Here is a 27,139-nt window from a genome sequence, read left to right on the forward strand (position 1 = left end):
CTCACTCCTCTTGTCTCCTCCTCCTCATAGATTGTAAGCTCTTGTGATCAGGATCCTCACTCCTCTTGTCTCCTCCTCCTCATAGATTGTAAGCTCTTGTGATCAGGGTCCTCACTCCTCTTGTCTCCTCCTCCTCATAGATTGTAAGCTCTTGTGATCAGGATCCTCACTCCTCTTGTCTCCTCCTCCTCATAGATTGTAAGCTCTTGTGATCAGGGTCCTCACTCCTCTTGTCTCCTCATAGATTGTAAGCTCTTGTGATCAGGATCCTCACTCCTCTTGTCTCCTCATAGATTGTAAGCTCTTGTGATCAGGATCCTCACTCCTCTTGTCTCCTCATAGATTGTAAGCTCTTGTGATCAGGATCCTCACTCCTCTTGTCTCCTCATAGATTGTAAGCTCTTGTGATCAGGATCCTCACTCCTCTTGTCTCCTCCTCCTCATAGATTGTAAGCTCTTGTGATCAGGATCCTCACTCCTCTTGTCTCCTCCTCATAGATTGTAAGCTCTTGTGATCAGGATCCTCACTCCTCTTGTCTCCTCATAGATTGTAAGCTCTTGTGATCAGGATCCTCACTCCTCTTGTCTCCTCATAGATTGTAAGCTCTTGTGATCAGGATCCTCACTCCTCTTGTCTCCTCCTCCTCATAGATTGTAAGCTCTTGTGATCAGGATCCTCACTCCTCTTCTCCTCCTCATAGATTGTAAGCTCTTGTGATCAGGATCCTCACTCCTCTTGTCTCCTCATAGATTGTAAGCTCTTGTGATCAGGATCCTCACTCCTCTTGTCTCCTCCTCATAGATTGTAAGCTCTTGTGATCAGGATCCTCACTCCTCGTGTCTCCTCCTCATAGATTGTAAGCTCTTGTGATCAGGATCCTCACTCCTCTCCTCCTCCTCATAGATTGTAAGCTCTTGTGATCAGGATCCTCACTCCTCGTGTCTGCTATTTCCTCATAGATTGTAAGCTCTTGTGATCAGGATCCTCACTCCTCTTGTCTCCTCCTCCTCATAGATTGTAAGCTCTTGTGATCAGGATCCTCACTCCTCTTGTCTCCTCCTCATAGATTGTAAGCTCTTGTGATCAGGATCCTCACTCCTCTTGTCTCCTCATAGATTGTAAGCTCTTGTGATCAGGGTCCTCACTCCTCTTGTCTCCTCCTCCTCATAGATTGTAAGCTCTTGTGATCAGGATCCTCACTCCTCTTGTCTCCTCCTCCTCATAGATTGTAAGCTCTTGTGATCAGGATCCTCACTCCTCTTCTCCTCCTCATAGATTGTAAGCTCTTGTGATCAGGATCCTCACTCCTCTTCTCCTCCTCATAGATTGTAAGCTCTTGTGATCAGGATCCTCACTCCTCTTGTCTCCTCCTCCTCATAGATTGTAAGCTCTTGTGATCAGGATCCTCACTCCTCTTGTCTCCTCCTCCTCATAGATTGTAAGCTCTTGTGATCAGGATCCTCACTCCTCTTGTCTCCTCATAGATTGTAAGCTCTTGTGATCAGGATCCTCACTCCTCTTGTCTCCTCCTCCTCATAGATTGTAAGCTCTTGTGATCAGGATCCTCACTCCTCTTGTCTCCTCCTCCTCATAGATTGTAAGCTCTTGTGATCAGGATCCTCACTCCTCTTCTCTCCTCCTCATAGATTGTAAGCTCTTGTGATCAGGATCCTCACTCCTCTTGTCTCCTCATAGATTGTAAGCTCTTGTGATCAGGATCCTCACTCCTCTTGTCTCCTCCTCCTCATAGATTGTAAGCTCTTGTGATCAGGATCCTCACTCCTCTTGTCTCCTCCTCATAGATTGTAAGCTCTTGTGATCAGGATCCTCGCTCCTCTTGTCTCCTCATAGATTGTAAGCTCTTGTGATCAGGATCCTCACTCCTCGTGTCTCCTCCTCATAGATTGTAAGCTCTTGTGATCAGGATCCTCGCTCCTCTTGTCTCCTCATAGATTGTAAGCTCTTGTGATCAGGATCCTCACTCCTCTTGTCTCCTCCTCCTCATAGATTGTAAGCTCTTGTGATCAGGATCCTCACTCCTCTTGTCTCCTCCTCATAGATTGTAAGCTCTTGTGATCAGGATCCTCACTCCTCTTGTCTCCTCCTCCTCATAGATTGTAAGCTCTTGTGATCAGGATCCTCACTCCTCTTGTCTCCTCCTCATAGATTGTAAGCTCTTGTGATCAGGATCCTCACTCCTCTTGTCTCCTCCTCCTCATAGATTGTAAGCTCTTGTGATCAGGATCCTCACTCCTCTTGTCTCCTCCTCATAGATTGTAAGCTCTTGTGATCAGGATCCTCACTCCTCTTCTCCTCCTCATAGATTGTAAGCTCTTGTGATCAGGATCCTCACTCCTCTTCTCCTCCTCATAGATTGTAAGCTCTTGTGATCAGGATCCTCACTCCTCTTGTCTCCTCCTCCTCATAGATTGTAAGCTCTTGTGATCAGGATCCTCACTCCTCTTGTCTCCTCCTCCTCATAGATTGTAAGCTCTTGTGATCAGGATCCTCACTCCTCTTGTCTCCTCATAGATTGTAAGCTCTTGTGATCAGGATCCTCACTCCTCTTGTCTCCTCCTCCTCATAGATTGTAAGCTCTTGTGATCAGGATCCTCACTCCTCTTGTCTCCTCCTCCTCATAGATTGTAAGCTCTTGTGATCAGGGTCCTCACTCCTCTTGTCTCCTCCTCCTCATAGATTGTAAGCTCTTGTGATCAGGATCCTCACTCCTCTTGTCTCCTCCTCATAGATTGTAAGCTCTTGTGATCAGGATCCTCACTCCTCTTGTCTCCTCATAGATTGTAAGCTCTTGTGATCAGGGTCCTCACTCCTCTTGTCTCCTCCTCCTCATAGATTGTAAGCTCTTGTGATCAGGATCCTCACTCCTCTTGTCTCCTCCTCCTCATAGATTGTAAGCTCTTGTGATCAGGATCCTCACTCCTCTTGTCTCCTCCTCATAGATTGTAAGCTCTTGTGATCAGGGTCCTCACTCCTCTTGTCTCCTCATAGATTGTAAGCTCTTGTGATCAGGGTCCTCACTCCTCTTGTCTCCTCATAGATTGTAAGCTCTTGTGATCAGGGTCCTCACTCCTCTTGTCTCCTCCTCATAGATTGTAAGCTCTTCTGATCGGGGTCCTCACTCATCTTCGTGCTATATAAGATTATCATCATACTGTTCCTCTCCTCCGGTCAATGAACATCACGACAGGTTTAGGGCCTCTGGATGTAATAGTGATATTTCTATTCAATAACAAATATAAAGCATTAAAAAAAAAAAATAATTCTACTGAAAAGCTGCAGAGCATTTCACTGTACAATGTTAGAGCTTCTATGCCGTTAATGAGCAGATCTGACCAACCTTGTGATAGCATAATGAAGGACAAGCAGAGAATGGAACAAGTATCCAAGATCATCATCAACATGAGATGGGGAAATAGCGCACTCCAGTGGTAGAACTGTGTCACATCCATTCAATCACCAACACACTGCGACACTAAAGCCGTGGACACAAGAGCTGCTCCCCAGCTGACACTGTATTGGGACAATCTCCAAGAGCCCTTATTTTCCCAGCAGCAAAAACACATGACTATAATCATTAAGTATTATATTAGGGCTACAAAAGCTTACACTCTACAGGAGAGAGAGACCTCACTGACCATAGGAGCTTACACTCTACAGGAGAGAGAGACCTCATTGACCATAGGAGCTTACACTCTACAGGAGAGAGAGACCTCACTGACCATAAGAGCTTACACTCTACAGGAGAGAGAGACCTCACTGACCATAAGAGCTTACACTCTACAGGAGAGAGACCTCACTGACCATAAGAGCTTACACTCTACAGGAGAGAGACCTCACTGACCATAAGAGCTTACACTCTACAGGAGAGAGACCTCACTGACCATAAGAGCTTACACTCTACAGGAGAGAGAGACCTCACTGATCATAAGAGCTTACACTCTACAGGAGAGAGAGACCTCACTGACCATAAGAGCTTACACTCTACAGGAGAGAGACCTCACTGACCATAAGAGCTTACACTCTACAGGAGAGAGAGAGACCTCACTGACCATAAGAGCTTACACTCTACAGGAGAGACCTCACTGATCATAAGAGCTTACACTCTACAGGAGAGAGAGACCTCACTGACCATAAGAGCTTACACTCTACAGGAGAGACCTCACTGATCATAAGAGCTTACACTCTACAGGAGAGAGACCTCACTGATCATAAGAGCTTACACTCTACAGGAGAGAGACCTCACTGACCATAAGAGCTTACACTCTACAGGAGAGAGACCTCACTGATCATAAGAGCTTACACTCTACAGGAGAGAGACCTCACTGACCATAAGAGCTTACACTCTACAGGAGAGAGACCTCACTGACCATAAGAGCTTACACTCTACAGGAGAGACCTCACTGATCATAAGAGCTTAGACTCTACAGGAGAGAGAGAGACCTCACTGATCATAAGAGCTTACACTCTACAGGAGAGACCTCACTGACCATAAGAGCTTACACTCTACAGGAGAGAGAGACCTCACTGATCATAAGAGCTTACACTCTACAGGAGAGAGAGACCTCACTGACCATAAGAGCTTACACTCTACAGGAGAGAGAGACCTCACTGACCATAAGAGCTTACACTCTACAGGAGAGACCTCACTGATCATAAGAGCTTACACTCTACAGGAGAGAGAGACCTCACTGACCATAAGAGCTTACACTCTACAGGAGAGAGAGACCTCACTGACCATAAGAGCTTACACTCTACAGGAGAGAGAGAGACCTCACTGACCATAAGAGCTTACACTCTACAGGAGAGACCTCACTGATCATAAGAGCTTACACTCTACAGGAGAGAGAGACCTCACTGATCATAAGAGCTTACACTCTACAGGAGAGACCTCACTGATCATAAGAGCTTACACTCTACAGGAGAGACCTCACTGACCATAAGAGCTTACACTCTACAGGAGAGAGAGACCTCACTGATCATAAGAGCTTACACTCTACAGGAGAGACCTCACTGATCATAAGAGCTTACACTCTACAGGAGAGACCTCACTGACCATAAGAGCTTACACTCTACAGGAGAGAGAGACCTCACTGACCATAAGAGCTTACACTCTACAGGAGAGAGAGACCTCACTGATCATAAGAGCTTACACTCTACAGGAGAGACCTCACTGATCATAAGAGCTTACACTCTACAGGAGAGACCTCACTGATCATAAGAGCTTACACTCTACAGGAGAGACCTCACTGACCATAAGAGCTTACACTCTACAGGAGAGAGAGACCTCACTGACCATAAGAGCTTACACTCTACAGGAGAGACCTCACTGATCATAAGAGCTTACACTCTACAGGAGAGACCTCACTGATCATAAGAGCTTACACTCTACAGGAGAGAGAGACCTCACTGACCATAAGAGCTTACACTCTACAGGAGAGACCTCACTGACCATAAGAGCTTACACTCTACAGGAGAGAGAGACCTCACTGACCATAAGAGCTTACACTCTACAGGAGAGACCTCACTGACCATAAGAGCTTACACTCTACAGGAGAGAGACCTCACTGATCATAAGAGCTTACACTCTACAGGAGAGACCTCACTGATCATAAGAGCTTACACTCTACAGGAGAGACCTCACTGACCATAAGAGCTTACACTCTACAGGAGAGACCTCACTGATCATAAGAGCTTACACTCTACAGGAGAGAGAGACCTCACTGATCATAAGAGCTTACACTCTACAGGAGAGAGAGACCTCACTGATCATAAGAGCTTACACTCTACAGGAGAGACCTCACTGACCATAAGAGCTTACACTCTACAGGAGAGACCTCACTGATCATAAGAGCTTACACTCTACAGGAGAGACCTCACTGACCATAAGAGCTTACACTCTACAGGAGAGACCTCACTGATCATAAGAGCTTACACTCTACAGGAGAGAGACCTCACTGATCATAAGAGCTTACACTCTACAGGAGAGACCTCACTGACCATAAGAGCTTACACTCTACAGGAGAGACCTCACTGACCATAAGAGCTTACACTCTACAGGAGAGAGAGACCTCACTGACCATAAGAGCTTACACTCTACAGGAGAGAGACCTCACTGATCATAAGAGCTTACACTCTACAGGAGAGACCTCACTGACCATAAGAGCTTACACTCTACAGGAGAGAGAGACCTCACTGACCATAAGAGCTTACACTCTACAGGAGAGAGACCTCACTGATCATAAGAGCTTACACTCTACAGGAGAGACCTCACTGACCATAAGAGCTTACACTCTACAGGAGAGAGACCTCACTGATCATAAGAGCTTACACTCTACAGGAGAGAGACCTCACTGATCATAAGAGCTTACACTCTACAGGAGAGAGACCTCACTGATCATAAGAGCTTACACTCTACAGGAGAGACCTCACTGACCATAAGAGCTTACACTCTACAGGAGAGAGACCTCACTGATCATAAGAGCTTACACTCTACAGGAGAGACCTCACTGATCATAAGAGCTTACACTCTACAGGAGAGAGACCTCACTGACCATAAGAGCTTACACTCTACAGGAGAGAGAGACCTCACTGACCATAAGAGCTTACACTCTACAGGAGAGACCTCACTGACCATAAGAGCTTACACTCTACAGGAGAGACCTCACTGATCATAAGAGCTTACACTCTACAGGAGAGAGAGAGAGACCTCACTGATCATAAGAGCTTCCACTCTACAGGAGAGACCTCACTGACCATAAGAGCTTACACTCTACAGGAGAGAGACCTCACTGATCATAAGAGCTTACACTCTACAGGAGAGAGACCTCACTGATCATAAGAGCTTACACTCTACAGGAGAGACCTCACTGACCATAAGAGCTTACACTCTACAGGAGAGAGACCTCACTGATCATAAGAGCTTACACTCTACAGGAGAGAGACCTCACTGACCATAAGAGCTTACACTCTACAGGAGAGAGACCTCACTGACCATAAGAGCTTACACTCTACAGGAGAGACCTCACTGATCATAAGAGCTTACACTATACAGGAGAGACCTCACTGATCATAAGAGCTTACACTCTACAGGAGAGAGAGACCTCACTGATCATAAGAGCTTACACTCTACAGGAGAGAGAGACCTCACTGACCATAAGAGCTTACACTCTACAGGAGCGAGACCTCACGGATCATAAGAGCTTACACTCTACAGGAGAGAGAGACCTCACTGATCATAAGAGCTTACACTCTACAGGAGAGACCTCACTGATCATAAGAGCTTACACTCTACAGGAGAGACCTCACTGACCATAAGAGCTTACACTCTACAGGAGAGAGATCTCACTGATCATAAGAGCTTACACTCTACAGGAGAGAGAGACCTCACTGATCATAAGAGCTTACACTCTACAGGAGAGACCTCACTGACCATAAGAGCTTACACTCTACAGGAGAGAGACCTCACTGATCATAAGAGCTTACACTCTACAGGAGAGAGAGACCTCACTGACCATAAGAGCTTACACTCTACATGAGAGAGAGACCTCACTGACAATGAGAGCTTACACTCTACAGGAGAGACCTCACTGATCATAAGAGCTTACACTCTACAGGAGAGACCTCACTGACCATAAGAGCTTACACTCTACAGGAGAGAGAGACCTCACTGATCATAAGAGCTTACACTCTACAGGAGAGACCTCACTGATCATAAGAGCTTACACTCTACATGAGAGAGAGACCTCACTGACCATAAGAGCTTACACTCTACAGGAGAGACCTCACTGATCATAAGAGCTTACACTCTACAGGAGAGACCTCACTGACCATAAGAGCTTACACTCTACAGGAGAGACCTCACTGATCATAAGAGCTTACACTCTACAGGAGAGACCTCACTGACCATAAGAGCTTACACTCTACAGGAGAGAGACCTCACTGATCATAAGAGCTTACACTCTACAGGAGAGACCTCACTGACCATAAGAGCTTACACTCTACAGGAGAGAGAGACCTCACTGATCATAAGAGCTTACACTCTACAGGAGAGACCTCACTGACCATAAGAGCTTACACTCTACAGGAGAGACCTCACTGACCATAAGAGCTTACACTTTACAGGAGAGAGAGACCTCACTGATCATAAGAGCTTACACTCTACAGGAGAGAGAGACCTCACTGACCATAAGAGCTTACACTCTACAGGAGAGAGACCTCACTGATCATAAGAGCTTACACTCTACAGGAGAGACCTCACTGACCATAAGAGCTTACACTCTACAGGAGAGAGAGACCTCACTGATCATAAGAGCTTACACTCTACAGGAGAGAGAGACCTCACTGACCATAAGAGCTTACACTCTACAGGAGAGAGAGACCTCACTGATCATAAGAGCTTACACTCTACAGGAGAGACCTCACTGACCATAAGAGCTTACACTTTACAGGAGAGAGAGACCTCACTGACCATAAGAGCTTACACTCTACAGGAGAGACCTCACTGACCATAAGAGCTTACACTCTACAGGAGAGACCTCACTGATCATAAGAGCTTACACTCTACAGGAGAGACCTCACTGACCATAAGAGCTTACACTCTACAGGAGAGAGAGACCTCACTGATCATAAGAGCTTACACTGTACAGGAGAGAGAGACCTCACTGATCATAAGAGCTTACACTCTACAGGAGAGACCTCACTGACCATAAGAGCTTACACTCTACAGGAGAGAGAGACCTCACTGATCATAAGAGCTTACACTCTACAGGAGAGACCTCACTGACCATAAGAGCTTACACTCTACAGGAGAGAGAGACCTCACTGATCATAAGAGCTTACACTCTACAGGAGAGACCTCACTGACCATAAGAGCTTACACTCTACAGGAGAGAGAGACCTCACTGATCATAAGAGCTTACACTCTACAGGAGAGACCTCACTGACCATAAGAGCTTACACTCTACAGGAGAGAGAGACCTCACTGATCATAAGAGCTTACACTCTACATGAGAGAGAGAGAGACCTCACTGATCATAAGAGCTTACACTCTACAGGAGAGAGAGATCTCACTGATCATAAGAGCTTACACTCTACAGGAGAGAGAGACCTCACTGACCATAAGAGCTTACACTCTACATGAGAGAGAGAGAGACCTCACTGATCATAAGAGCTTCCACTCTACAGGAGAGAGAGACCTCACTGACCAGAAGAGCTTACACTCTACAGGAGAGAGAGACCTCACTGATCATAAGAGCTTACACTCTACAGGAGAGAGAGACCTCACTGACCATAAGAGCTTACACTCTACAGAAGAGAGAGACCTCACTGACCATAAGAGCTTACACTCTACAGGAGAGAGACCTCACTGATCATAAGAGCTTACACTCTACAGGAGAGAGAGACCTCACTGATCATAAGAGCTTACACTCTACAGGAGAGACCTCACTGACCATAAGAGCTTACACTCTACAGGAGAGAGAGACCTCACTGATCATAAGAGCTTACACTCTACATGAGAGAGAGAGAGACCTCACTGATCATAAGAGCTTACACTCTACAGGAGAGAGAGATCTCACTGATCATAAGAGCTTACACTCTACAGGAGAGAGAGACCTCACTGACCATAAGAGCTTACACTCTACATGAGAGAGAGAGAGACCTCACTGATCATAAGAGCTTCCACTCTACAGGAGAGAGAGACCTCACTGACCATAAGAGCTTACACTCTACAGGAGAGAGAGACCTCACTGATCATAAGAGCTTACACTCTACAGGAGAGACCTCACTGATCATAAGAGCTTACACTCTACAGGAGAGACCTCACTGACCATAAGAGCTTACACTCTACAGGAGAGAGACCTCACTGATCATAAGAGCTTACACTATACAGGAGAGAGAGACCTCACTGATCATAAGAGCTTACACTCTACAGGAGAGACCTCACTGATCATAAGAGCTTACACTCTACAGGAGAGACCTCACTGATCATAAGAGCTTACACTCTACAGGAGAGACCTCACTGATCATAAGAGCTTACACTCTACAGGAGAGACCTCACTGATCATAAGAGCTTACACTCTACAGGAGAGACCTCACTGACCATAAGAGCTTACACTCTACAGGAGAGACCTCACTGATCATAAGAGCTTACACTCTACAGGAGAGACCTCACTGACCATAAGAGCTTACACTCTACAGGAGAGAGAGACTTCACTGATCATAAGAGCTTACACTCTACAGGAGAGAGAGACCTCACTGATCATAAGAGCTTACACTCTACAGGAGAGACCTCACTGATCATAAGAGCTTACACTCTACAGGAGAGAGACCTCACTGATCATAAGAGCTTACACTCTACAGGAGAGAGAGACCTCACTGACCATAAGAGCTTACACTCTACAGGAGAGACCTCACTGACCATAAGAGCTTACACTCTACAGGAGAGACCTCACTGACCATAAGAGCATTCACTCTACAGGAGAGACCTCACTGATCTTAAGAGCTTACACTCTACAGGAGAGACCTCACTGATCATAAGAGCTTACACTCTACAGGAGAGACCTCACTGATCATAAGAGCTTACACTCTACATGAGAGAGAGACCTCACTGATCATAAGAGCTTACACTCTACAGGAGAGACCTCACTGACCATAAGAGCTTACACTCTACAGGAGAGAGAGACTTCACTGATCATAAGAGCTTACACTCTACAGGAGAGAGACCTCACTGATCATAAGAGCTTACACTCTACATGAGAGAGAGACCTCACTGACCATAAGAGCTTACACTCTACAGGAGAGACCTCACTGATCATAAGAGCTTACACTCTACATGAGAGAGAGACCTCACTGATCATAAGAGCTTACACTCTACAGGAGAGAGAGACCTCACTGATCATAAGAGCTTACACTCTACAGGAGAGACCTCACTGATCATAAGAGCTTACACTCTACAGGAGAGACCTCACTGATCATAAGAGCTTACACTCTACAGGAGAGACCTCACTGATCATAAGAGCTTACACTCTACAGGAGAGACCTCACTGATCATAAGAGCTTACACTCTACAGGAGAGACCTCACTGATCATAAGAGCTTACACTCTACAGGAGAGACCTCACTGACCATAAGAGCTTACACTCTACAGGAGAGAGAGACCTCACTGATCATAAGAGCTTACACTCTACAGGAGAGAGAGACCTCACTGATCATAAGAGCTTACACTCTACAGGAGAGAGAGACCTCACTGATCATAAGAGCTTACACTCTACAGGAGAGAGAGACCTCACTGACCATAAGAGCTTACACTCTACATGAGAGAGAGACCTCACTGATCATAAGAGCTTACACTCTACAGGAGAGAGAGACCTCACTGATCATAAGAGCTTACACTCTACAGGAGAGACCTCACTGATCATAAGAGCTTACACTCTACAGGAGAGACCTCACTGATAATAAGAGCTTACACTCTACAGGAGAGACCTCACTGATCATAAGAGCTTACACTCTACAGGAGAGACCTCACTGATCATAAGAGCTTACACTCTACAGGAGAGACCTCACTGATCATAAGAGCTTACACTCTACAGGAGAGACCTCACTGACCATAAGAGCTTACACTCTACAGGAGAGAGAGACCTCACTGACCATAAGAGCTTACACTCTACAGGAGAGAGAGACCTCACTGATCATAAGAGCTTACACTCTACAGGAGAGAGAGACCTCACTGACCATAAGAGCTTACACTCTACAGGAGAGAGAGACCTCACTGATCATAAGAGCTTACACTCTACAGGAGAGAGAGACCTCACTGATCATAAGAGCTTACACTCTACAGGAGAGAGAGACCTCACTGATCATAAGAGCTTACACTCTACAGGAGAGACCTCACTGACCATAAGAGCTTACACTCTACAGGAGAGAGACCTCACTGACCATAAGAGCTTACACTCTACAGGAGAGACCTCACTGATCATAAGAGCTTACACTCTACAGGAGAGAGACCTCACTGACCATAAGAGCTTACACTCTACAGGAGAGAGAGACCTCACTGACCATAAGAGCTTACACTCTACAGGAGAGAGAGACCTCACTGACCATAAGAGCTTACACTCTACAGGAGAGAGACCTCACTGATCATAAGAGCTTACACTCTACAGGAGAGAGAGACCTCACTGATCATAAGAGCTTACACTCTACAGGAGAGACCTCACTGACCATAAGAGCTTACACTTTACGGGAGAGACCTCACTGACCATAAGAGCTTACACTCTACAGGAGAGACCTCACTGACCATAAGAGCTTACACTCTACAGGAGAGACCTCACTGATCATAAGAGCTTACACTCTACATGAGAGAGAGACCTCACTGATCATAAGAGCTTACACTCTACAGGAGAGAGACCTCACTGATCATAAGAGCTTACACTCTACAGGAGAGACCTCACTGACCATAAGAGCTTACACTCTACAGGAGAGAGACCTCACTGATCATAAGAGCTTACACTCTACAGGAGAGAGACCTCACTGATCATAAGAGCTTACACTCTACAGGAGAGAGACCTCACTGACCATAAGAGCTTACACTCTACAGGAGAGACAGACCTCACTGATCATAAGAGCTTACACTCCACAGGAGAGAGACTTCACTGACCAGAAGAGCTTACACTCTACAGGAGAGAGAGAGACCTCACTGATCATAAGAGCTTACACTCTACAGGAGAGAGAGACCTCACTGATCATAAGAGCTTACACTCTACAGGAGAGAGAGACCTCACTGATCATAAGAGCTTACACTCTACAGGAGAGAGAGACCTCACTGATCATAAGAGCTTACACTCTACAGGAGAGACCTCACTGACCATAAGAGCTTACACTCTACAGGAGAGAGAGACCTCACTGATCATAAGAGCTTACACTCTACAGGAGAGAGAGACCTCACTGATCATAAGAGCTTACACTCTACAGGAGAGAGACCTCACTGACCATAAGAGCTTACACTCTACAGGAGAGAGAGAGACCTCACTGACCATAAGAGCTTACACTCTACAGGAGAGAGAGACCTCACTGATCATAAGAGCTTACACTCTACAGGAGAGAGAGACCTCACTGATCATAAGAGCTTACACTCTACAGGAGAGACCTCACTGACCATAAGAGCTTACACTCTACAGGAGAGAGAGACCTCACTGATCATAAGAGCTTACACTCTACAGGAGAGACCTCAACTGATCATAAGAGCTTACACTCTACAGGAGAGAGAGAGAGACCTCACTGATCATAAGAGCTTACACTCTACAGGAGAGAGACCTCACTGACCATAAGAGCTTACACTCTACAGGAGAGACCTCACTGACCATAAGAGCTTACACTCTACAGGAGAGAGAGACCTCACTGATCATAAGAGCTTACACTCTACAGGAGAGACCTCACTGACCATAAGAGCTTACACTCTACAGGAGAGAGAGACCTCACTGATCATAAGAGCTTACACTCTACAGAAGAGAGACCTCACTGACCATAAGAGCTTACACTCTACAGGAGAGACCTCACTGACCATAAGAGCTTACACTCTACAGGAGAGAGAGACCTCACTGATCATAAGAGCTTACACTCTACAGGAGAGAGAGACCTCACTGATCATAAGAGCTTACACTCTACAGGAGAGACCTCACTGACCATAAGAGCTTACACTCTACAGGAGAGAGAGACCTCACTGATCATAAGAGCTTACACTCTACAGAAGAGAGACCTCACTGACCATAAGAGCTTACACTCTACAGGAGAAGAGACCTCACTGACTCATAAGAGCTTACACTCTACAGGAGAGAGAGACCTCACTGATCATAAGAGCTTACACTCTACAGGAGAGAGACCTCACTGATCATAAGAGCTTACACTCTACAGGAGAGACCTCACTGACCATAAGAGCTTACACTCTACAGGAGAGAGAGACCTCACTGATCATAAGAGCTTACACTCTACAGGAGAGAGACCTCACTGATCATAAGAGCTTACACTCTACAGGAGAGAGACCTCACTGATCATAAGAGCTTACACTCTACAGGAGAGAGACCTCACTGATCATAAGAGCTTACACTCTACAGGAGAGACCTCACTGATCATAAGAGCTTACACTCTACAGGAGAGACCTCACTGATCATAAGAGCTTACACTCTACAGGAGAGAGACCTCACTGATCATAAGAGCTTACACTCTACAGAGAGAGAGACCTCACTGATCATAAGAGCTTACACTCTACAGGAGAGACCTCACTGATCATAAGAGCTTACACTCTACAGGAGAGACCTCACTGATCATAAGAGCTTACACTCTACAGGAGAGAGACCTCACTGATCATAAGAGCTTACACTCTACAGGAGAGAGACCTCACTGATCATAAGAGCTTACACTCTACAGGAGAGACCTCACTGATCATAAGAGCTTACACTCTACAGGAGAGACCTCACTGATCATAAGAGCTTACACTCTACAGGAGAGACCTCACTGATCATAAGAGCTTACACTCTACAGGAGAGACCTCACTGATCATAAGAGCTTACACTCTACAGGAGAGAGACCTCACTGATCATAAGAGCTTACACTCTACAGGAGAGAGACCTCACTGATCATAAGAGCTTACACTCTACAGGAGAGACCTCACTGATCATAAGAGCTTACACTCTAGAGACCTCACTGATCATAAGAGCTTACACTCTACAGGAGAGACCTCACTGATCATAAGAGCTTACACTCTACAGGAGAGACCTCACTGATCATAAGAGCTTACACTTTACAGGAGAGACCTCACTGATCATAAGAGCTTACACTTTACAGGAGAGACCTCACTGATCATAAGAGCTTACACTCTACAGGAGAGAGACCTCACTGATCATAAGAGCTTACACTCTACAGGAGAGAGAGACCTCACTGACCATAAGAGCTTACACTCTACAGGAGAGAGAGACCTCACTGACCATAAGAGCTTACACTCTACAGGAGAGACCTCACTGATCATAAGAGCTTACACTCTACAGGAGAGAGACCTCACTGATCATAAGAGCTTACACTCTACAGGAGAGAGACCTCACTGATCATAAGAGCTTACACTCTACAGGAGAGAGAGACCTCACTGATCATAAGAGCTTACACTCTACAGGAGAGGACCTCACTGATCATAAGAGCTTACACTCTACAGGAGAGAGAGACCTCACTGATCATAAGAGCTTACACTCTACAGGAGAGAGAGACCTCACTGATCATAAGAGCTTACACTCTACAGGAGAGAGAGACCTCACTGATCATAAGAGCTTACACTCTACAGGAGAGAGACCTCACTGATCATAAGAGCTTACACTCTACAGGAGAGAGACCTCACTGATCATAAGAGCTTACACTCTACAGAGAGAGACCTCACTGATCATAAGAGCTTACACTCTACAGGAGAGACCTCACTGATCATAAGAGCTTACACTCTACAGGAGAGAGACCTCACTGATCATAAGAGCTTACACTCTACAGGAGAGAGACCTCACTGACCATAAGAGCTTACACTCTACAGGAGAGACCTCACTGACCATAAGAGCTTTCACTCTACAGGAGAGACCTCACTGATCATAAGAGCTTACACTCTACAGGAGAGAGACCTCACTGATCATAAGAGCTTACACTCTACAGGAGAGACCTCACTGATCATAAGAGCTTACACTCTACATGAGAGAGAGACCTCACTGATCATAAGAGCTTACACTCTACAGGAGAGACCTCACTGATCATAAGAGCTTACACTCTACAGGAGAGAGACCTCACTGATCATAAGAGCTTACACTCTACAGGAGAGAGACCTCACTGATCATAAGAGCTTACACTCTACAGGAGAGAGAGACCTCACTGACCATAAGAGCTTACACTCTACAGGAGAGACCTCACTGATCATAAGAGCTTACACTCTACAGGAGAGAGAGACCTCACTGATCATAAGAGCTTACACTCTACAGGAGAGAGAGACCTCACTGATCATAAGAGCTTACACTCTACAGGAGAGACCTCACTGATCATAAGAGCTTACACTCTACAGGAGAGAGAGACCTCACTGATCATAAGAGCTTACACTCTACAGGAGAGACCTCACTGATCATAAGAGCTTACACTCTACAGGAGAGACCTCACTGATCATAAGAGCTTACACTCTACAGGAGAGACCTCACTGATCATAAGAGCTTACACTCTACAGGAGAGACCTCACTGATCATAAGAGCTTACACTCTACAGGAGAGAGAGACCTCACTGATCATAAGAGCTTACACTCTACAGGAGAGAGAGACCTCACTGATCATAAGAGCTTACACTCTACAGGAGAGAGAGACCTCACTGATCATAAGAGCTTACACTCTACAGGAGAGAGACCTCACTGACCATAAGAGCTTACACTCTACATGAGAGAGAGACCTCACTGATCATAAGAGCTTACACTCTACAGGAGAGAGACCTCACTGATCATAAGAGCTTACACTCTACAGGAGAGACCTCACTGATCATAAGAGCTTACACTCTACAGGAGAGACCTCACTGATCATAAGAGCTTACACTCTACAGGAGAGACCTCACTGATCATAAGAGCTTACACTCTACAGGAGAGACCTCACTGATCATAAGAGCTTACACTCTACAGGAGAGAGACCTCACTGATCATAAGAGCTTACACTCTACAGGAGAGACCTCACTGACCATAAGAGCTTACACTCTACAGGAGAGAGAGAGAGAGACCTCACTGACCATAAGAGCTTACACTCTACAGGAGAGAGAGACCTCACTGATCATAAGAGCTTACACTCTACAGGAGAGAGAGACCTCACTGACCATAAGAGCTTACACTCTACAGGAGAGAGAGACCTCACTGATCATAAGAGCTTACACTCTACAGGAGAGAGAGACCTCACTGATCATAAGAGCTTACACTCTACAGGAGAGAGAGACCTCACTGATCATAAGAGCTTACACTCTACAGGAGAGACCTCACTGACCATAAGAGCTTACACTCTACAGGAGAGAGACCTCACTGACCATAAGAGCTTACACTCTACAGGAGAGACCTCACTGACCATAAGAGCTTACACTCTACAGGAGAGAGAGACCTCACTGATCATAAGAGCTTACACTCTACAGGAGAGAGAGACCTCACTGATCATAAGAGCTTACACTCTACAGGAGAGACCTCACTGACCATAAGAGCTTACACTTTACGGGAGAGACCTCACTGACCATAAGAGCTTACACTCTACAGGAGAGACCTCACTGACCATAAGAGCTTACACTCTACAGGAGAGACCTCACTGATCATAAGAGCTTACACTCTACATGAGAGAGAGACCTCACTGATCATAAGAGCTTACACTCTACAGGAGAGAGACCTCACTGATCATAAGAGCTTACACTCTACAGGAGAGACCTCACTGACCATAAGAGCTTACACTCTACAGGAGAGAGACCTCACTGATCATAAGAGCTTACACTCTACAGGAGAGAGACCTCACTGATCATAAGAGCTTACACTCTACAGGAGAGAGACCTCACTGATCATAAGAGCTTACACTCTACAGGAGAGAGACCTCACTGACCATAAGAGCTTACACTCTACAGGAGAGACAGACCTCACTGATCATAAGAGCTTACACTCCACAGGAGAGAGACTTCACTGACCAGAAGAGCTTACACTCTACAGGAGAGAGAGACCTCACTGATCATAAGAGCTTACACTCTACAGGAGAGAGAGACCTCACTGATCATAAGAGCTTACACTCTACAGGAGAGAGAGACCTCACTGATCATAAGAGCTTACACTCTACAGGAGAGAGAGACCTCACTGATCATAAGAGCTTACACTCTACAGGAGAGAGAGACCTCACTGATCATAAGAGCTTACACTCTACAGGAGAGAGACCTCACTGACCATAAGAGCTTACACTCTACAGGAGAGAGAGAGACCTCACTGACCATAAGAGCTTACACTCTACAGGAGAGAGAGACCTCACTGATCATAAGAGCTTACACTCTACAGGAGAGAGAGACCTCACTGATCATAAGAGCTTACACTCTACAGGAGAGACCTCACTGACCATAAGAGCTTACACTCTACAGGAGAGAGAGACCTCACTGATCATAAGAGCTTACACTCTACAGGAGAGACCTCACTGATCATAAGAGCTTACACTCTACAGGAGAGAGAGAGAGACCTCACTGATCATAAGAGCTTACACTCTACAGGAGAGAGACCTCACTGAGCATAAGAGCTTACACTCTACAGGAGAGACCTCACTGACCATAAGAGCTTACACTCTACAGGAGAGAGAGACCTCACTGATCATAAGAGCTTACACTCTACAGGAGAGACCTCACTGACCATAAGAGCTTACACTCTACAGGAGAGAGAGACCTCACTGATCATAAGAGCTTACACTCTACAGGAGAGACCTCACTGACCATAAGAGCTTACACTCTACAGGAGAGAGAGACCTCACTGATCATAAGAGCTTACACTCTACAGAAGAGAGACCTCACTGACCATAAGAGCTTACACTCTACAGGAGAGACCTCACTGACCATAAGAGCTTACACTCTACAGGAGAGAGAGACCTCACTGATCATAAGAGCTTACACTCTACAGGAGAGACCTCACTGACCATAAGAGCTTACACTCTACAGGAGAGAGAGACCTCACTGATCATAAGAGCTTACACTCTACAGGAGAGAGACCTCACTGATCATAAGAGCTTACACTCTACAGGAGAGAGACCTCACTGATCATAAGAGCTTACACTCTACAGGAGAGACCTCACTGATCATAAGAGCTTACACTCTACAGGAGAGAGACCTCACTGATCATAAGAGCTTACACTCTACAGGAGAGAGAGACCTCACTGATCATAAGAGCTTACACTCTACAGGAGAGACCTCACTGACCATAAGAGCTTACACTCTACAGGAGAGACCTCACTGATCATAAGAGCTTACACTCTACAGGAGAGAGACCTCACTGATCATAAGAGCTTACACTCTACAGGAGAGACCTCACTGATCATAAGAGCTTACACTCTACAGGAGAGACCTCACTGATCATAAGAGCTTACACTCTACAGGAGAGACCTCACTGATCATAAGAGCTTACACTCTACAGGAGAGACCTCACTGATCATAAGAGCTTACACTCTACAGGAGAGAGACCTCACTGATCATAAGAGCTTACACTCTACAGGAGAGACCTCACTGATCATAAGAGCTTACACTCTACAGGTGAGACCTCACTGATCATAAGAGCTTACACTCTACAGGAGAGAGAGACCTCACTGACCATAAGAGCTTACACTCTACAGGAGAGAGAGACCTCACTGACCATAAGAGCTTACACTCTACAGGAGAGACCTCACTGATCATAAGAGCTTACACTCTACAGGAGAGAGACCTCACTGATCATAAGAGCTTACACTCTACAGGAGAGAGACCTCACTGACCATAAGAGCTTACACTTTACAGGAGAGAGAGACCTCACTGATCATAAGAGCTTACACTCTACAGGAGAGACCTCACTGATCATAAGAGCTTACACTCTACAGGAGAGAGAGACTTCACTGATCATAAGAGCTTACACTCTACAGGAGAGAGAGAGACCTCACTGACCATAAGAGCTTACACTCTACAGGAGAGAGAGACCTCACTGATCATAAGAGCTTACACTCTACAGGAGAGAGACCTCACTGACCATAAGAGCTTACACTCTACAGGAGAGAGACCTCACTGATCATAAGAGCTTACACTCTACAGGAGAGAGACCTCACTGATCATAAGAGCTTACACTCTACAGGAGAGAGAGATCATAAGAGCTTACACTCTACAGGAGAGACCTCACTGATCATAAGAGCTTACACTCTACAGGAGAGACCTCACTGACCATAAGAGCTTACACTCTACAGGAGAGAGAGATCATAAGAGCTTACACTCTACAGGAGAGACCTCACTGATCATAAGAGCTTACACTCTACAGGAGAGACCTCACTGATCATAAGAGCTTACACTCTACAGGAGAGAGAGACCTCACTGATCATAAGAGCTTACACTCTACAGGAGAGAGACCTCACTGATCATAAGAGCTTACACTCTACAGGAGAGACCTCACTGACCATAAGAGCTTACACTCTACAGGAGAGACCTCACTGATCATAAGAGCTTACACTCTACAGGAGAGAGACCTCACTGATCATAAAAGCTTACACTCTACAGGAGAGAGAGATCATAAGAGCTTACACTGGCCCGCTGGAGGTGATGTGGTGTCCATTCAGGGACCCAAGGTACATGCTCCTGATCTGTGGGTGCAGCTTTCAGCCGTATGCTCGCCATCACACAAACATAATTTGAAACTACGAAACAAGAACAAAGCTGGTGGCCCCCTGCTCCATCGCTTTAGAAATGGTCACTGTACCGAGGGAATCTAACTACTATATGGAGGTACAGAGGGGCCTAACTACTATATGGAGGCAGAGAGAAACCGAACTACTGTATTATGGGGTACAGAGGGAATCTAACTACTATGTGGAGGTACAGAGGGGCCTAACTACTATATAGGGCACAGAGGAGCCCAATTACTATACAGTGGTTCAGAAGGAACCTATTTACTATATGGAGGTACAGAGGAACCTACTTATTGAGAGGGCCAATGCAGATGGGGACTTTGTACATAAGTCAGCAGGGTGCTGGAGAAAGGAGCCTAAAATGTTTGCTCAGCAGATTCTGTAGAGAAGAAAAGACAAGAAAAAGTGAACGTGTACACATTGGTGTGTGTATAGTGGTGCTGGTGCTAGTCAGTCATTATGTGATGCTAATGTTATGCTGGTATATATATATATATATATATATATATATATATATATATATATATATATAACTATACTCCATATCATTGCTATTGCACAGAAAGGGGAAAGAAGTTTTGCTCTGGGGCTGACAGGACTTTAGTTACAATCTTTGTATACCCAGACCCCACCTCACCATTTCAATCATACCTGAGAGGCACCGCTTAGGACAGTGACACAGAATGGTGGCTTAAATTTTCCTTTGCTATTTCCTTGGCTGTTAGCACAAGTATCACTCATTCCTAATCCTAGTTGACCATAATCTGATCTTCCCCAAGTAAACACTTGACCAGTCTCTAAAATGAAGAACAATAAAATCATAAGTCATTTTACAAAGTGAGGAAATTTCAAGCTGAGGCAGATACATGGGGCTGATGGTAGTGAAGGTGAGGTAAATACATGGGGCTGATGGTAGTGAAGGTGAGGTAAATACATGGGGCTGATGGTAGTGAAGGTGAGGTAAATACATGGGGCTGATGGTAGTGAAGGTGAGGTAGATACATGGGGCTGATGGTAGTGAAGGTGAGGTAGATACATGGGGCTGATGGTAGTGAAGGTGAGGTAAATACATGGGGCTGATGGTAGTGAAGGTGAGGTAAATACATAGGGCTGATGGTAGTGAAGGTGAGGTAAATACATGGGGCTGATGGTAGTGAAGGTGAGGTAAATACATGGGGCTGATGGTAGTGAAGGTGAGGTAGATACATGGGGCTGATGGTAGTGAAGGTGAGGTAAATACATAGGGCTGATGGTAGTGAAGGTGAGGTAGATACATGGGGCTGATGGTAGTGAAGGTGAGGTAGATACATGGGGCAGATGGTAGTGAAGGTGAGGTAGATACATGGGGCGGATGGTAGTGAAGGTGAGGTAAATACATAGGACTGATGGTAGTGAAGGTGAGGTAGATACATGGGGCTGATGGTAGTGAAGGTGAGGTAAATACATAGGACTGATGGTAGTGAAGGTGAGGTAGATACATGGGGCTGATGGTAGTGAAGGTGAGGTAAATACATAGGGCTGATGGTAGTGAAGGTGAGGTAAATACATAGGACTGATGGTAGTGAAGGTGAGGTAGATACAAGGGACTGATGGTAGTGAAGGTGAGGTAAATACATGGGGCTGATGGTAGTGAAGGTGAGGTAAATACATGGGGCTGATGGTAGTGAAGGTGAGGTAGATACATAGGGCTGATGGTAGTGTAGGTGAGGTAAATACATAGGACTGATGGTAGTGAAGGTGAGGTAGATACATGGGGCTGATGGTAGTGTAGGTGAGGTAAATACATAGGACTGATGGTAGTGAAGGTGAGGTAGATACATGGGGCTGATGGTAGTGAAGGTGAGGTAAATACATAGGGCTGATGGTAGTGAAGGTGAGGTAAATACATAGGGCTGATGGTAGTGAAGGTGAGGTAAATACATAGGGCTGATGGTAGTGAAGGTGAGGTAAATACATGGGGCTGATGGTAGTGAAGGTGAGGTAGATGCATGGGACTGATGGTAGTGAAGTTGAGGTAAATACATGGGGCTGATGGTAGTGAAGGTTAGGTAGATACATGGGGCTGATGGTAGTGAAGGTGAGGTAAATACATAGGGCTGATGGTAGTGAAGGTGAGGTAAATACATAGGGCTGAGGGTAGTGAAGGTGAGGTAAATACATGGGGCTGATGGTAGTGAAGGTGAGGTAAATACATAGGACTGATGGTAGTGAAGGTGAGGTAAATACATAGGACTGATGGTAGTGAAGGTGAGGTAGATACATGGGGCTGATGGTAGTGAAGGTGAGGTAAATACATAGGGCTGATGGTAGTGAAGGTGAGGTAAATACATAGGGCTGATGGTAGTGAAGGTGAGGTAAATACATAGGGCTGATGGTAGTGAAGGTGAGGTAAATACATGGGGCTGATGGTAGTGAAGGTGAGGTAAATACATAGGGCTGATGATAGTGAAGGTGAGGTAAATACATAGGGCTGATGGTAGTGAAGGTGAGGTAAATACATAGGGCTGATGGTAGTGAAGGTGAGGTAAATACATGGGGCTGATGGTAGTGAAGGTGAGGTAAATACATAGGGCTGAGGGTAGTGAAGGTGAGGTAAATACATGGGGCTGATGGTAGTGAAGGTGAGGTAGATACATGGGGCTGATGGTAGTGAAGGTAAGGTAAATACATAGGACTGATGGTAGTGAAGGTGAGGGAGATACATGGGGCTGATGGTAGTGAAGGTGAGGTAAATACATAGGGCTGATGGTAGTGAAGGTGAGGTAAATACATAGGGCTGATGGTAGCGAAGTTGAGGTAAATACATGGGGCTGATGGTAGTGAAGGTGAGGTAAATACATGGGGCTCATGGTAGTGAAGGTGAGGTAGATACATGGGGCTGATGGTAGTTATAAGCCTACAGTGACCAATGTTTTTTTCCCTACATTGACTGTTTTCAGGACGGCTTTCAGCAGACTCCTGGTTGATCCTGGCTCTGGCTGTTCTTCCATTCTGAGTCCATGCTCTCTTTTCTGGTTAAAGGAATTCAGCTGCTAACTTCTAAACCTTAGCCTTAACAAAATTCTCATGCCTGCTCTCTGGTAATATAGATCAGACAATCAGCTCTGACCTGAAGACAACCCACCATCATATCTCCCACCTTCACAACCAATTTTTTTATGGTTCTATTGTATTTATAAATACACTCTCAGCCAGTGCCATGTGAGGAGGAACACGACTATATGATCCCGACATGGGGCTGCTGCTTACCGGACTGAGCGATCACATGACTCCATCCACTCCACACCGCCCTGATCGCTTCTCCAGAGAACATGGGGCAGCTGATCCTACGTGGCTGCCCAATAAATGGCTCACAATGGAGAAGTTGCCCATGTTTATTGCTGCCCCAGACATGCAGCTCTCCTGCAGCTACACAAGAAAAAGATGGTTAGTATCTGCTGAAAGAAGCAATAAAGTCCTCTACAGGAACTGTAACCACCCAGTCAGTATCTACAAAGAGACAGCACTAAACGCAGCTGGAAACCGCATGAGAACATCCACATCAATACCATATATACCAGGTGATCCAAAAGTCAGGACGAACTTTAAAAATGAATAATTCGAAAACGAATCAAGAAACAAAGATACAGTTTGCACCAAACGGATGGAAAAGAAACCGGGTTTTGTGTGCTCCTGAGCCGACTACAGTAGATTGATCTGTTCTGGTAGGTTTGGGGTTTTGCTGGTATGACTCTTTGTTCTTTATTGCCTCCACCACCTTAGCAACATAAATCTAACATCATCCTGCTGTGACTGAGCCATCCAGTCCACAAGGTTATCCCTTCCTGCATAAATATGTCAAGTAGAGGCGATGGACAGCTGAGGAGGCTACTACTGACCAGACGGATGGGATGCTGCTACTTACATTCTTACACGTGACGTGGCACAGGTCTGACCTCCTACATTACCACTCTTTCTTTTATCAGACATTTTATTATTAGATAAGGCCAAAGTGACCATGTGCTAATTATCCTGACAACAAAGCCAATAGTAATAAAGGAAGGAATGATAATACAATAGTTCCACAGTTTACTAAAAGTGTGCCGTGTTATTGCTGGCTAAGTTTCATGCAGAGCAACATGTACAATTTGGGTTGCGCTATTAGCAATTGGATACAGTGAAAACTAACTAAAAATTGCACTAAAACATGGTCTATTATGTGGGGTGGTCTTCTCAAGGAAAATGGTCACCATACAGGTTGTATATTGCATTTTACTGTATACCGAAAACAATGAATGTCATTGCGGATGTGTCTAGTGATGAGCGGCAGGGGCCATATTCGAGTTTGCGATATTTCGCGAATATATTAACGATTATTCCTCCTATGTTCGCAAAATTCGCATATCAGCTCACTTTTTTCCATGCAAAAATTTGCATACAAATTTGCATGTGAAAAAAAAAAGCACAAAAGAAAAACGAATATTCGTCAGTACGAATATAAAGCACTATATTCTAAATATTCGCGATAAAAATTTGCATTATGAATATTCGTTCTCAACACTAGATGTGTCCACTGTAGCAATGCCACTTGGACACAGACTGAAGTATAACTATGCTGTATAAATGCAGAAGCAGAAATATTCAACAAATTTGTGGTGGCACTATGAGCAATTTTATAAAAAGACAGGAGACTCACATTATGCTAAATTCTTTCTTTACTGAATTGATAGCAGCAAGCAAAGAGTTAATAAACAAGAAAAAAGTTGAAGCAGTACATTAAGTCCAGAATTTAATCAGTAATGGTACAGTCCAGGTGAATATAAGGACCCCTCAGGTGAAGCCCCTCTTTCTTTGCTGCTAATCAAATCACCTCAGACACAGGCATCCATTTTCCTCTCACATCTTTGATTCTCCTGTCAGCTGGTTTCCTCACAGCTCTGTGGTGTCCCTGCTTCCTGCGCTTGGTCAGCTCCGCACTAAAATCCCCTCAGACACAGGCAGCGCCACACTATAATCACCTCAGACACAGGCAGCGCCACACTATAATCACCTCAGACACAGGCAGCGCCACACTATAATCACCTCAGACACAGGCAGCGCCACACTATAATCACCTCAGACACAGACAGCTCCACACTATAATCACCTCAGACACAGACAGCTCCACACTATAATCACCTCAGACAGCTCCACACTATAATCACCTCAGACAGCTCCACACTATAATCACCTCAGACAGCTCCACACTATAATCACCTCAGACAGCTCCACACTATAATCACCTCAGACACAGACAGCTCCACACTATAATCACCTCAGACAGCTCCACACTATAATCACCTCAGACAGCTCCACACTATAATCACCTCAGACACAGGCAGCTCCACACTATAATCACCTCAGACACAGACAGCTCCACACTATAATCACCTCAGACACAGACAGCTCCACACTATAATCACCTCAGACACAGGCAGCGCCACACTATAATCATCTCAGACACAGACAGCTCCACACTATAATCACCTCAGACACAGACAGCTCCACACTATAATCACCTCAGACACAGGCAGCGCCACACTATAATCACCTCAGACACAGGCAGCGCCACACTATAATCACCTCAGACACAGACAGCTCCACACTATAATCACCTCAGACATGGACATCTCCGCACTATAATCACCTCAGACACAGACAGCTCCACACTATAATCACCTAAGACACAGACACATCCACACTATAATCACCTCAGACAGCACCACAATAGAATCACCTCAGACACAGGCAGCTCCACACTATAATCACCTCAGACACAGACATCTCCACACTATAATCACCTCAGACACAGACAGCTCCACACTATAATCACCTCAGACACAGGCAGCTCCACACTATAATCACCTCAGACACAGACAGCTCCACACTATAATCACCTCAGACACAGACAGCTCCACACTATAATCACCTCAGACACAGGCAGCTCCACACTATAATCACCTCAGACACAGGCAGCTCCACACCATAATCACCTCAGACACAGACAGCTCCACACTATAATCACCTCAGACACCGACATCTCCACACTATAATCACCTCAGACACAGACAGCTCCACACTATAATCACCTCAGACACAGGCAGCTCCACACTATAATCACCTCAGACACAGGCAGCTCCACACTATAATCACCTCAGACACAGACAGCTCCACACTATAATCACCTCAGACACAGACAGCTCCACACTATAATCACCTCAGACACAGACAGCTCCACACTATAATCACCTCAGACACAGACAGCTCCACACTATAATCACCTCAGACAGCTCCACACTATAATCACCTCAGACACAGACAGCTCCACACTATAATCACCTCAGACACAGACATCTCCACACTATAATCATCTCAGACACAGGCAGCTCCACACTATAATCACCTCAGACAGCTTCACACTATAATCACCTCAGACACAGACAGCTCCACACTATAATCACCTCAGACACAGACATCTCCACACTATAATCATCTCAGACACAGGCAGCTCCACACTATAATCACCTCAGACAGCTTCACACTATAATCACCTCAGACACAGGCAGCTCCACACTATAATCACCTCAGACACAGACAGCTCCACACTATAATCACCTCAGACACAGACAGCTCCACACTATAATCACCTCAGACACAGACAGCTCCACACTATAATCATCTCAGACACAGGCAGCTCCACA

General features: G+C 45.4%; 1 protein-coding gene across 6 annotated transcripts in view; it reads right to left on the reverse strand.

Annotated features, from left to right (window-relative positions):
* The window catches only part of SERGEF (secretion regulating guanine nucleotide exchange factor), a 136,323-nt gene that overhangs the window by 40,819 nt on the left and 68,365 nt on the right, over nucleotides 1–27,139 (reverse strand). For 2 of the 6 annotated variants that reach the window (XR_008878986.1, XR_008878987.1), the window contains exons 8-10: nucleotides 23,670–23,828; nucleotides 21,072–21,217; nucleotides 20,711–20,799 (exon numbers count right to left, since the gene is read on the reverse strand). Coding sequence is in view for 3 of the 6 variants with exons in the window: in XM_056553980.1 (XP_056409955.1) it covers nucleotides 20,752–20,799; nucleotides 21,072–21,217; nucleotides 23,670–23,828 (353 nt within the window). In the remaining 3 variants the exon portion in view is untranslated. Of the gene's footprint in view, nucleotides 1–3,057; nucleotides 3,242–20,710; nucleotides 20,800–21,071; nucleotides 21,218–23,669; nucleotides 23,829–27,139 lie in introns of those variants that run through there. The other 4 variants (XR_008878985.1, XM_056553979.1, XM_056553980.1 and 1 more) reach the window with 3 other exon arrangements.

This window comes from Hyla sarda, unplaced genomic scaffold, assembly GCF_029499605.1.
Source record: "Hyla sarda isolate aHylSar1 unplaced genomic scaffold, aHylSar1.hap1 scaffold_516, whole genome shotgun sequence".
Classification (NCBI taxonomy): Eukaryota; Metazoa; Chordata; class Amphibia; order Anura; family Hylidae; genus Hyla; species Hyla sarda.